Here is a 12,621-nt window from a genome sequence, read left to right as displayed (position 1 = left end):
CTGAGGATGCCTCGCCCGCGAGCTTGGGACATAGTCCAGCTGTTGGGGTCGATGACGGCCACTTTGAAAGTGGTGCCTTGGGCGAGAGCACACCTGAGACCTCTGCAGTGTTCCCTGCTTCAACGGTGGTCTCCAATATCTCAGAATTATCAATGCAGACTCACGTGGCTCCCTGCGGCGCGGCTCAGTATGGAGTGGTGGCTCTCAGGCAGCATGCTGCGGCAAGGAATGCCACTAGCGCTCCCCGATTGGTGCCTGGTGTTAACAGATGCCAGTCTGAAGGGCTGAGGTGCACATTGCCGGGGAAGGCATGCCCAGGGTCTTTGGACACCCGAGGAGTCGGAGTGGTCCATCAATCGCTTGGAGTTGAAAGCGATTTTCCAGTCGCTTCTGGCCTTTCAATTGACCCTGGAAGGATTAGCTGTCAGAGTTCTGTCGGACAACACGACAGCAGTGGCCTACATAAATCGCCAAGGAGGCACTCAGTGCATAGCACTAGCAGCGCAGGCCGCACAGATTTGCCACTGGGCCGAGCTTCATCTGCAGTTTCTGTCAGCAGCTCATATTGCAGGTCAGAGCAACATGCAAGCCGATTATCTGAGCAGGAATCAGATCGACCCAGCAGAGTGGGAACTTGCAGACGAAGTATTCCTGCAGATATGTGCCAAATGGGGAAAGCCCGTAATGGATCTTATGGCATCAAGCACAAATGCCAAAGTCCCGTGCTTCTACAGCAGACAGAGAGATCCTTGCTCGGCAGGGTTGGATGCCTTGGCTCAACCCTGGCCTCAGGGCCTCCTGTATGTGTTCCCTCCGTGGCCCTTGATAGGGCGAGTACTCTTCGGATTCGGTTCCACCAAGGAGAGGTGATTCTCATTGCCCCAGATTGGCCCAGGAGGCCGTGGTATGTGGACCTCCGACGGATGGTGGTAGAGGATCCCCTGCTATTACCTCTGGTACCGAACCTGTTGTCACAGGGCCCGGTGACCATAGAGGACGCCTGCTGCTTTGGTCTTACAGCATGGCTATTAAGAGGGCGCAATTGAGAGACAAGGGATATTCCATTAAAGTCATTTCCACTCTCCTTCAGGCCCGCAAGCGTTCCGCTTCCGTGGCTTATGCCAGGATTTGGCGCCAATTTGAGGCTTGGTGCACTTCTAAAGCGCTTACACCCATGCGGGCTTCTCTCTCGCCGATACTTGACTTTTTGCAGGATGGTTTACAAAAAGGCTTGGCCTATAACTCCCTGCGTGTTCAAGTGGCAGCCTTAGCATGTTTTCGAGGGAAGGTAGCTGGTCTCTCTCTTGCTGCTTGCCCGGATGTGACACGGTTTCTTAGAGGGGTGCTTCGGCTCCGTCCTACCATGCGGGTCCCGTGTCCGGCCTGGAACCTGGGGTTAGTTTTAAAGGCCCTTCAGTGTTCACCTTTCGAGCCGCTTAGGCGAGCTTCGGAGAAGGATGTGACCTTAAAGACGGTCTTTTTGGTGGCCATGACATCGGCGAGACAGGTATCTGAGCTCCAGGCACTGTCCTGTCGAGACCCATTTCTGCAATTCTCAGACTCCGGAGTAATGGTACGTACGGTACCTTCCTTCATGCCTAAGGTGATTTCAGCGTTTCACCTAAACCAGCCTATTTCCCTGGCCTCCTTTTCTAAAGAGGAGTTTCCAGACGCCTATGGGCAATTGCACCTTCGGGATGTGCGAAGGGCTCTGTTGTAATATCTGCGCATGTCAAATGCCTTCAGGACCTCTGGCCATCTTTTTGTTCTTTTGTCAGGTCCACGCAGAGGGTCTCCAGCGTCTAAGGCCACTATAGCCCATTGGCTCAAAGTTTAATTTTGCCTGGTTTTGTTTCCTTTCTTTTTTGTCGTCATTCAGCCGTTTTAGGCCTTGACTTCAGCCGGGATTTTTCACTTCCTTTTTGTCATGCCTTGCCCATGTTTCAGGCACCATCGCTTCATTTAATTTAGCCAAGGAAGTTTTTCTTCCAGAGTGCTGTACCTGGTGCAATCAGATGATCTCTGGGAAAGACACACATTCTTGGTGTCTCTGGTCTGATCATAGCCCGACTAACTGTGTTCTCTGACTTCGTATGTAGAACGGGACTCGGGTTTCCAGAGAGGCTCAACGAGAGAGGATTTTTGGAGCCGTCCAGTTCCTCGACGTTGGTATCGAGGTTTGAGGCGTAGGCATCGATGTCTAGCATCATCCCAGCATCTGGAACGTCGGTAAGCGTGGCTGCTGTTACACCCTTAAACACTGGGAGCAGTGAAGCAACGAGTGGGTCTCCATGTGCCTCGAGGCCTCCTGCTGTGCAGGGCCCTTAGGACCGTCCATGGTTGGACTCGACCCCAAGGCGACGTGTGGACTTGACGTCGGCCCCAAGGAGCCTCGATGACAAGCTTCGGACCAAGGCCAAGAAGCATCAACATCTATCGCCCTCACCATATTGTGCCAGGAGCTCTGGGACGTCAAAGGGCCAGGAGGACCGCTCTCCCTCCATACAGGGAGTACCGATGCGTCTGTCTCCCAGCAGCCAAGAGAGAGCTCCTGTATCGACCTCACCAGTTCTGCAACCTGTGCCTCAGACACCCGTTTTTTCTGGTGTCTGCCCTCTATCAGCGCATCCGCTCCCTGAGCTGTTGCATGGCTGCCTGCAACGGTGTGCATCGGGGGGTGCTTGCGCCTACCCTGCCTCCCGTTGCGGTCCCGCTTGGTCCTCAGCCTGCTGTGCTGCCTCTGACACGGATGCTGTATGCGGATCCTGTGTCAGCTGCCACCCAAGTCAGCACTCCCTCAACATCTGTAGAGGAAGTTTCGCTGGAGTTGAGGCGGGAACAGACTTCTCAATGCCATTCTCAATTCCCTCTGAACCCTCCCCTTCACCTGAAAGGAGAAAGTCTCCTCCGGAGAGCCTTTCATTCCTTTCTTTGGTCAAGGAAGTGACTGACTCCATTTCATTTCCGTTGGAAGTAGAGGGTCAAGATGCTCGAGGTCCTGGAATATACGTCTCCTCCTAGGGAGGCTGTGACTGTCCCTCTCCAAAAGGTACTCCAGAAAGTCCTCGTTAGGATGAGTCCCCTCTGTTGGTCCCGGTCATGTCCAAGAAGATCAATACCATGTAACAGATCCACAGTACACATGGTTTTAATAAGCCTCAGTTGCCTCAATTCCATGGTGGTGGAATTCACTCTCAAAAGAGCCTGGAGTTCCAGGGACTATGCATCGGCACCACCAGGTAGAGAAGCTAGAATCTTGGATTCTTTTGGGAGATGGCTGTTCCAGGCTTCAATGCTTATCTTGAATACAATTCTACCAGCTCCTCATGAGCATCTACTTGCAAAACTCTATGCAATTTGTTGGACCTGGCTGAGATGCTCCCTCCAGAACAAGCTGAGTCACATTGCAAGTTGGTCAAGCAGCAGAAGACGTGTCAAAAGTTCTTAGCCAGGGGCACTTAATGACACTTTTGATGTGACATCCAGAATCTCTGCCCAGAATCTAGCACTGCACAGACTCTCATGGCTGCGTGTTTCTGACTTGGAACATTCTGTTCAGCAGAGATTGGCGGATGCCCCATTCTGGGAGGGATAACCTTTTTGGAGAGAAGGTTGATGGTCACAGACCAAATGGAAAAAAACATACTGATACCATCTCTTCTCTCTACTGCCAGGCGCCTTCTACATCTGCCTCCTCAGCTAGGAGGACTTTTGGCAAGCCAAGGAAGATTCCCTATTACTATCAGAGGCATAGATGTAACCCTTTGACTTGCCAGCCTACTCGGGCTCAACCCCAGCATGCTCGGTCACATCAACAGCATGCACCAAAGGCCCTTGCTGCTGCCCAGGCAAAGTAAGGGATGAGCTTTTGCCTGGCTCCAGCAGAGCATAGCCACAGTAAAAGTGTCCATCCTGGATGACTTGTCTGTCGGGGGGGGGGGGGGGGGGGAGGAGGCTGATATTTTTTCAAGAAAGATGGCCCCTTGTAACCTCTGACCGGTGGGTTCTTTAAATAGTCCATCTCAGATATACACTCAGTTGGTATCTACAACCTCCAAATTGCCCACTGAGAGCTCATTTGTTCAGCTCTCAGCACAGTCTGGTACTTGCAGAGGAACTCTCCACCCTTCTGAAGGCCCACACAGTCGAGCCCATTCCACCAACTCCGCCCAGTTGTCTCCTTTGATTCCAACAGGAGGGGAATCACCATTGGTAAATGCACCATTTCCAATTGGCTAGCAGATTGCATTTCCTTCGCTTATGCCCAAGCTGGACTGACTTTGAAGGGCCATGGCACGGCTCATAATGTCAGTTATGGCTGCGTCAGTGGCCCATTTAAAGTCAGCCTCCATTGAAGAGATTTGCAAAGTTGCAACATGGTCTTCAGTCCACACATTCACATCTCACTACTGCCTAGAGCAAGATACCCAACACGACAGTCTGGGCAATCGGTGTAGCAGAATCTGTTTGGGGTCTAGAATCCAACGCCACCCTCCTAGGCCTGTTTTATTCTGTTCCAGGCTGCACTCTCAGCTAGTTTGTATGTAGTTTCAGGTTGATTTCAGTTATGTCCTCGCCGTTGCGAGCCCCTTTTGGGTGAACCTAGATGCTAGAGATAACCCACTTGTGAGAATGAACCAGCCTGCTTATCCTTGGAGAAAGCAAAGTTACTTACCTGTAACAGGTATTCTCTGAGGACAGCAGGCTGATCATTCTCACAGTCCCGCCCACCTCCCCTTGGAGTTGTCTCTTTCTTTTATTTTTCTTTAAGCTTTTTTTTATTAAACTGAGGAGCGTGGTTGTGCGGCAGGCGGGAAGGTACTCCGCGCATGCACAGTCGAGCGCACATCAGAAGGCTCTATCAAATGTTTTGCTATTTATTATGCCGGTTCCTGGGCCAACACGGAACGTCTACCCACTTGAGAGAATGATCAGCCTGCTGTCCTCTGAGAATACCTGTTATAGGTAAGTAACCGCTATCTATCTATATCTACATATGTACAATATTATTGAAACATTCAATACTGTACAGGAACTTATCTATCGTGGTCTGTTCTCTTAATGCAGACTGATGTCTTGCAAAATCAATGTTATGTAGCTATAAAACTTTGATGCTGTCTATATCCTGAGTTTTTAGGGAAAGGGAAATGGGACTTGCAAAAACCTCAGAAAGGCAGTATATCTAATACATTCAAAGCAGTTTACATATATTCAGGTACTTATTTTGTACCAGGGGCAATGGAGGGTTAAGTGACTTGCCCAGAGTCACAAGGAGCTGCAGTGGGAATCGAATTCAGTTCCCCAGCTCAAACTTGCCTCAAGATGTTCTATAGCCTCTGACACTTTTGACGGAGGAGCAGGAGAAACATAGTAATCTTCCTCATCGTTAGCGTTGTCCGATGGCGTGGCATGCAGCCATGTAGTCCATGCAAGTTAAAACCTGTGGTCAATCCCTCTCTGCATTGCTCAGTACATACAACCCATGGTAACCACACAGGCCCGTAGCCCTTCAGTATGAAATTTTACCTAATAGTTCTTGTTTTCTGCTTTGTCTCATATTCCAGTGTTCTGAAATGGGGAAAGGGCCATGTTTAAGCAAATTTAAATAATATTGTGAAGGAACAAAAACAGCAAGTTAGGTTTTATACAGTTTCATGGGACACGATTCTGTTTAATGAGCAGATTTCACATGGAGTCCTATATTTTAAGGAATCAGTTTTTGTAGTGAGGCACTTGGTAATTAACTCGTGCTAGCAATGCTGAAGGTTTATAAAGCTAAGGCATTGAATCAGAAAATATAAATAACTACAGTTATAGAATACAAAAAAAAAACACGTGGCAACTCCTTGTGCAAAAGACTAGGCTTCATGGTAACTGCAGAATTGTGAAGATCTAGTAATTGAAAATATAAACAAGTAATTGAGAACTTCATGATGTTTTATTTATTTTTACCCTAAATAAAGCTACCTTGTTGCAAAACCATTTAGTTTGCCATCATTTTTCTGTGGGATGCTAATGTTTATATATTTCACAGGACATTAGTTTAACTTTTTTTTTTCTTTTCCTTTTAACCCTAAGAGACTAGCACGCTTTGAACTACCAAAAGAAACCAGGCTTCTGAACAGCAGCTCCTGTGGTAAAGAAAACGTTTCAGACCCTCTTCTGGAAATTGGCTTTGAAGCAGGACACAAAATGAAAATAAGTTTCACAAAGAACTCTTCCAAGTATCGGGTTGATGAATTGACTTTTACTTACAACTTGTCAGATGCACTCCTTTTCCCCAATGCATCAGAGAAAGGAGGTAATCTAGTGCTTGTGTTAGTAGTCTAGTTTTCTAAAATAGTGGCTGTCCTTAAATTTTGTTTTCCATGTTATTCCCAATGCTAAGTAACTTAATTTTTTGCCAGACTACTTGGTATGCCCCTCAACATACTTACTCAATTAATATGCTGAACACACATCTTTTTTTTGCCGTAATATTTGCTGAGTTTCTCAACGTAAACATCTATTTACTCAGTTTATATGCTGAATATACACCTTTTTTTTTTCTTTCCTGTGGCCAAGCCAGTTCAGTTATACAGTTGATATATCACATTGTGCCATCTCTTCTCAAATGTCAAACTATTGACAATTTTGCAAGCTGCCTTACAGTTTGCTGTTGACTACAGGAGCTGCATTTCATATTTCATAATTAAAATACTTATTACATTTTTCTGAATCCCTGTAATATCACAACACCCCCTCCCTTATTTTGTCTTATTGTAGTTTTAGTGGGGAGGTACAAATAAAGCTCGCAGTGTTCTGAAATTCTACGTAAACTGCTGCAACTTTGACTAGAGAGGAAGAAACAGGAATCGGTTACTACCTTTTGTTTAGCTTGTTTCCTGTCAAACTGTTTTTAAATAAGCATTCTTCTAGGGGTCCCCCCCCCCCCCTTTGAATCCAGTGTACTGCAGTGGGGGTCAAGTAGAAAACTAGAAACCTAAGGATATTCACAAAGAATATACATTATATTTGCATGTAACAAAACTCATGTACTTTCATTGTAGATACTGTATAATTTAGATTATACCATTTTCATTAGTAGGTGAGCATGTGCTGGTGAATAGATATGGTAGGTATCTTAAAACTTGTTGCTCAGATGTTGCATGAGCCCCTACCTGGAGCAGATGTATATAGAGGAGACCTTCAAGGACATGAAACCCCAGCGCCAGTCTGGCAGCCTTTATACTGCCTTGGAAAAGAGGTAACTTGGAGGAAACCATCACCCTGGTGTGGCAGGAATTGATATGTAACTAGGATCTGCCCTCCAGCTGATATAATTCCTCCTGCACTAAGAAAGTGCCCGTGAGAGAAAGGTTAGACCAACAGTTGTAGCTGATGATTCAGTTATCAGTAATGTAGATAATTGGGTGGTTGGTGGGCATGAGATCACTTGATAACTTACCTGTATGGATTGAAGGTGGCAGACTTCACTTGTCACCTAGGTAGAATTTTAGACTATGCTGTTGAGAAGCCAGCCATCTTGGTACATGTGGGTACTAAGAACATAGTGTGGGAAGGGAACATAGTGTGGGAAGGAGGTTCTGGAAATCAAATTTAGGCTTTTAACTAGAAAGCTGGAAACCAGAATATCCAAGGGAACATTCTCAGAAATGCTTCCCATTCTATACACAGGACCCAAGAGACAGGCAGAGCTCTAAAGTCTCCATGCACAGACAAAATGATAATGTAGGGATTGAGGTTTACTAAGAACTGAGGCTCCACCTTAATCTGGGTGAAACCAGGCTGCTGGTACTTTCTCTTTTCACTTTTTTTAAATTAAAAATCGTGGGGAATCCAACAGGAGCTCATGGTTAGAAGTAAGGTAGTGTAGCTTTTAAAAGATTCTAGTAAAATGTGGAAGTTAAAATATCCTGATAGGATGTTATGATAAAAGCTGAAGTAGCCCAGGATAGCTAGAGAAGACAAACAGTTCCAGATAACCAAATTCAACTGCTACGCAGGTTATAAAGACAAACTTGATTTTGTATACAGACAATTATCTGTAGACAAATATCAAGTCTTAAAGATGGGTGATTTAGTGTGGCAGAAAATCAAGAGTTTGGCATCTTAGACTGATGGAGGAGCAACAATAGGACACCATGATGCCAAAGTAGAAAATATATCATAGGGTGGATAAAATTAGTGGAGAAACACTACTATAGGGAGAATTCTTTATACTGGTCACCAACATTTATGAAAGTCCTTTTTTTTTTTTTTTTAGCTCACTTGATATACTGCTACTCTTGCTCATAGGCATAAAGCGGTTAACAATAAAAATGTAAAAAAAAAAAATTAAAGGAGAGGCATGGAGCATTGGGGAAGATAGAGAAGAGCTTGTTGTCATCAACAGCGTGCACCCAAGATTCTGCCAGCTCCCCCAGTCAAAGCCGGGGACAAGCTTTTAACTGGTTCCAGCAGAGCATAGCTGCAGTAAGCGACTATCCCAGACAACCTTCTGGTTGGGGGAGGTTGAATTTGTTCCCGGAAAGGTGGCCCTTTGTAACCTCTGGTGGATTCTTCCAATAGTCCGTCTGTTACACCCTGCATTGGCGTCAAAGACCACCAAATTGCCCACCGACAGCATCTCTCTTCAGCTCTCAACACAAGCAGGTACTTGCAGAGGAAAACTCTGCCATTCTGAAGACCCAAGCAGTCGAACCCGTTCCACCAGGGGAAGAGGCGAAGGGATTCTATTCCAGGAACTTCCTTGTGCCAAAGAAAACCGGGGAGGGGGGAGAAATATGTCCCATCCTAGACTTAAGGCCCCTGAAAAATAAATTCCTGGTTAAAGCAAAGTTCAGGATAATTTCCCTTGGCACCTTTTTCTGTGATTCAGAAAAACAATTGACTGCTTTCTGGATTTAAAGGGTGCTTAAATTCGCATACCAATACTTTCAGATCACAGGAAGTATCTTCAGTTTCGGCTGGGGACACATTCCAGTACCGCACATTGTCATTTGGCCTTGTTGGCTCCCAGAGTTTTCACTAAATTTCTTTCAGTGGTCGTAGCGTCCATATACAGACCGGGAGTGCATTTGTTCCCCTGTGTTGGTGATTGGCTGGTGAAGAGCATGTTAAAGGAGTTCATGCAGAAAACTATTCAGGTGAGCTACTAGGGTTCGTTTTTAAACTACCCTGGTCCCAACAATTGGAGCTCATAGGAGCCCTGCTAGATACAGAGCAGGTGCGGGCTTTTCTCCCTGTGCAGAGGGTGGACACTCTTGCCACTTAGATACAAGCCAGCCAACAGATCACAGCTTGGAAGATGTTGTTAGGCCACATGGCCTCCACTGTATGCCATTCCTATGGCATGTCTTCATATGAGCTCTGCCAATGGACCCTAACTTCCCAGTGGTGCCATGCCTCAGGGAACCTAGCTGATCACCAGAGTTGGTTCAGTCTCTACTTTGGACAGTTTAGTCCAGTTTGACTGTGGGAATTCCATTCCAAATTCCTAAGCCCCAGAAGGTGCTGAGGATGGATGTGTCCCACCTGGGGTGGGGAGCTCATAGATGGGCTTCACACCCAGGATGCTTGTTCAGCTCAGGAATCAGATCCTCAGATCAACCTTCTGGAGCTATGAGCAGTCTGGAACACTAAAGGCTTTCAGAGATGGCTGTCCAACCAAATTGTACTTATACAAACAATCAGGTTGCAATGTACTACACCAAAAAGTGTGGGAGAGGGGAGGGGTACTGGATTATGTCAACTGTGTCAGGAGGCCATCTGGATGCAGCAGCGGGCACTCTCAGCATGGGATGCTTCTCAAGGTCACTTGGTAGGCAGATCCAACAGCCTGGCTGACACGGAGCAGGGTTATGCAACCGCACATGTGGTAACTCCACATGGACGTTGCCTGTGAGGTCTTCCAAGTGAGGGGCACCCCCTCAGTGTATCTCTTTGCCACTCAATTCAGTCATAAAATCCCTTGGTTCTGTTCTAGGCTCCATGCCCACAATAGACTAGCGTTGAATGTCTTCCTCCTTCATTGGGGGACCAGTCTTCTGTATATGTATCCTTCCATCCCTCCTTGTGGGGGAAGACTTTGATGAAACTCAAGCAAGACCAAGGATCCATGATCCTGATCGCTCCATACTGGCCTAGGCAGATCTGGTTCCCTCTTCTGGAATTGTCCTCTAAAGAAATTTGGAGATTGGAGTGTTTGATGACCCTCATCACGCAAAACGAGGGATCTGTTCTGCATCCCAACCTCTAGTCTCTGGCCCTCACAGCCTAGGTATTGAGAGCTTAGAATTTGCTTCCTTTCACCTTCTTGAGGGTGTCTCTAGGGTCTTGCTGGCTTCCAGGAAAGATTCCACTAAGAGGTGTTACTCTCACAAATGGAGAAGGTTTGCCGCCTGATGTGAGAGAGGGGCCCGAGATCTCCTTTCTTGCCCAACACAGACCCTGCTAGAATACCTTCTACACCTTTCTGAGTCTGGTCTCAAGACCAACTCTGTAAGGGTTCACCTTAGTGCAATTAGTGCTTACCATCGCAGTGTAGTGGGTAGGCCCATTTCTGGATATTCTGTAGTTGCTTCAAGAGAGGTTTGCTTTTGACAAAGCCCCCCTATCACACATCTGCCTGTGTCGTAGTACCTCAATGTTGTCCTCACCCAGCTGATGAAAGCTCCTTTTGAACCCCTGGATTCCTTTCATCTGACCTGGAAGGTCCTGTTTTTTTGGTGACTGTTAATTCAGTTCGCAGGGTCAGTGAGCTTAAGGCTCTAGTGGTTGATCTACCTGACACTAAATTTCATCATAACGGAGCAGTTCTCCACATGCGCCCTAAGTTTCAGCCTAAGGTGTCTGAGTTCCATCTGAACCAATCATCTTTCCATATTCTTTCCCAAACCTCATGCCCATCCTGGCAAAAGCACACGGCATTCCTTGGACTGCAAGAGAGCATTGGCCTTTTACTTGGAGTAGACTAGGTCCTACAGACAGTCCACCCAGATTTTTGTTTCTTGATCCCAACAGGATTGAGGTTGCCATCAGAAAATGCACATGCACAATCTCTAATTGGCTGGCAAATTGCATTTCATTTAGTTATGCCCAGTCTGGGCTGACTCTTGAGTGTCATGTCATCATGTCAGAGCCATGGCAGCTTCGGTAGCCCACTTGAGGTCAGCCTCCATAGAAGAAATTTGCAAGGCTGCAACCTGGTCTTCGTGGCACACATTTGCATCTCACTACTGTCTTGAGCAGGATACCCGACGCGATTTGTCAGTTTGGACAGACAGTGCTGCAGAATTCATTTGGGGTGTAGAATATGTCTCCATCCTCCCCCTCCAGGCCTGTTTTTTCTGTTTCAGGCTGTACTCTCACAGTTGTATATAGTTTCAGGTTAACTACTATTTTGCCATCGCAAGGTCCAATTGGCCTATGGCTATTTTCGGTGAGCCTGGTAGCTAGGGATTCCTACATGTGAGATTATGGCCTGCTTGTCCTCGGAGAAAGCGAAGATACTTACCTGTAGCAGGGAGTTGTCTGATGACAGCAGGCAATTCATTCTCACATTCATCTTCCCGCTCCCCTTGGAGTTGTTTCCATGCTATGTTATACTGTTGATCCCACGCTCTCATAGTGGGCGGGAAGGCACTCGCGCATGTGTGAAGGGGACACTACATGCTCTTAAAGCTGTTTTAGTTTTATTTAAGCTCTGCACATGTGAGAATGAATGGCCTGCTGTCTGAGAATACCTGCTACGTGTAAGTATCTTTGTTTTTGTTACATTTGTACCCCGCGCTTTCCCACTCATGGCAGGCTCAATGCGGCTAACATGGGGCAATGGAGGGTTAAGTGACTTGCCCAGAGTCACAAGGCTTTCCTTACCTTTTCAGCTACTACTTTGAGAACCAAAGTGGCCTCCTTTTCCTCTTACCATATTTACTTTTTCTTGCAAAAAGGTTTTTGCCCTTACAGTAGCTCCTGTCTGTTTTGCCCACTGCTTTCCAACTTCCAGGTGCTCCCATCCAGACAGCAATTTCTTAAGGTTGATCCTGGCAACCTGGGTTCAATTCCCATTGCAACTTTTTGTGACCTTGGGTAAGTCACTTAACCCTCCATTGCCCCAGGTACGAAAGCTTAGATTGTGAGCTCTCTAGGGACAGAGAAATTACCTGCATATAATGTATACCGTGCTGCGTACATCTAGTAGTGCTATAGAAATGATTAGTAGTAGTAATCCCCCATCTGAGTAAAGTTAAATTTTTTTTTATGTCTTGTCTGTCTGTCTTTACCTAGATTGTAAGCTCTTTGAGCAGGGACTGTCTCTCTGTCAAGTGTTCAGCGCTGCGTGCGTCTGGTAGCGCTATATAAATGCTGCTAGTAGTAGTAGAACCTTCACTTTTGAATGAACCCTCTCCACATCTATCTTAATATTAAACCACACCATCTGGTGATCACTAGATGCCAGAGGATCACCTACTGTAACATCGAAAACACTCCCCCTATTAGTAAACACTAAGTCCAGTATGACCCCATGCTGCATGGGTTCTATTACCAACTTCTGGAATAGGTCCCCTGTAGAGAATCCAGGATTTCCCTTTTAAAAGACCCGCAATAGGGATACCC

At 46.5% G+C, this 12,621-nt stretch overlaps 1 protein-coding gene across 2 annotated transcripts in view; it reads left to right on the top strand.

Moving 5' to 3' along the window:
- The window catches only part of LAMP1 (lysosomal associated membrane protein 1), an 80,605-nt gene that overhangs the window by 32,650 nt on the left and 35,334 nt on the right, over positions 1–12,621 (top strand). For both annotated transcript variants that reach the window (XM_030201515.1, XM_030201516.1), the window contains exon 3: positions 6,079–6,301. In XM_030201515.1, coding sequence (XP_030057375.1) covers positions 6,079–6,301 — 223 coding nt within the window. The remainder of the gene's footprint in view (positions 1–6,078; positions 6,302–12,621) is intronic.

The sequence above is a fragment of the Microcaecilia unicolor genome, chromosome 4, assembly GCF_901765095.1.
Source record: "Microcaecilia unicolor chromosome 4, aMicUni1.1, whole genome shotgun sequence".
In the NCBI taxonomy this organism is placed as follows: domain Eukaryota; kingdom Metazoa; phylum Chordata; class Amphibia; order Gymnophiona; family Siphonopidae; genus Microcaecilia; species Microcaecilia unicolor.
The sequence above is the reverse complement of the archived record's forward strand: the minus strand, read 5'-3'. Positions and strand labels throughout refer to the sequence as shown.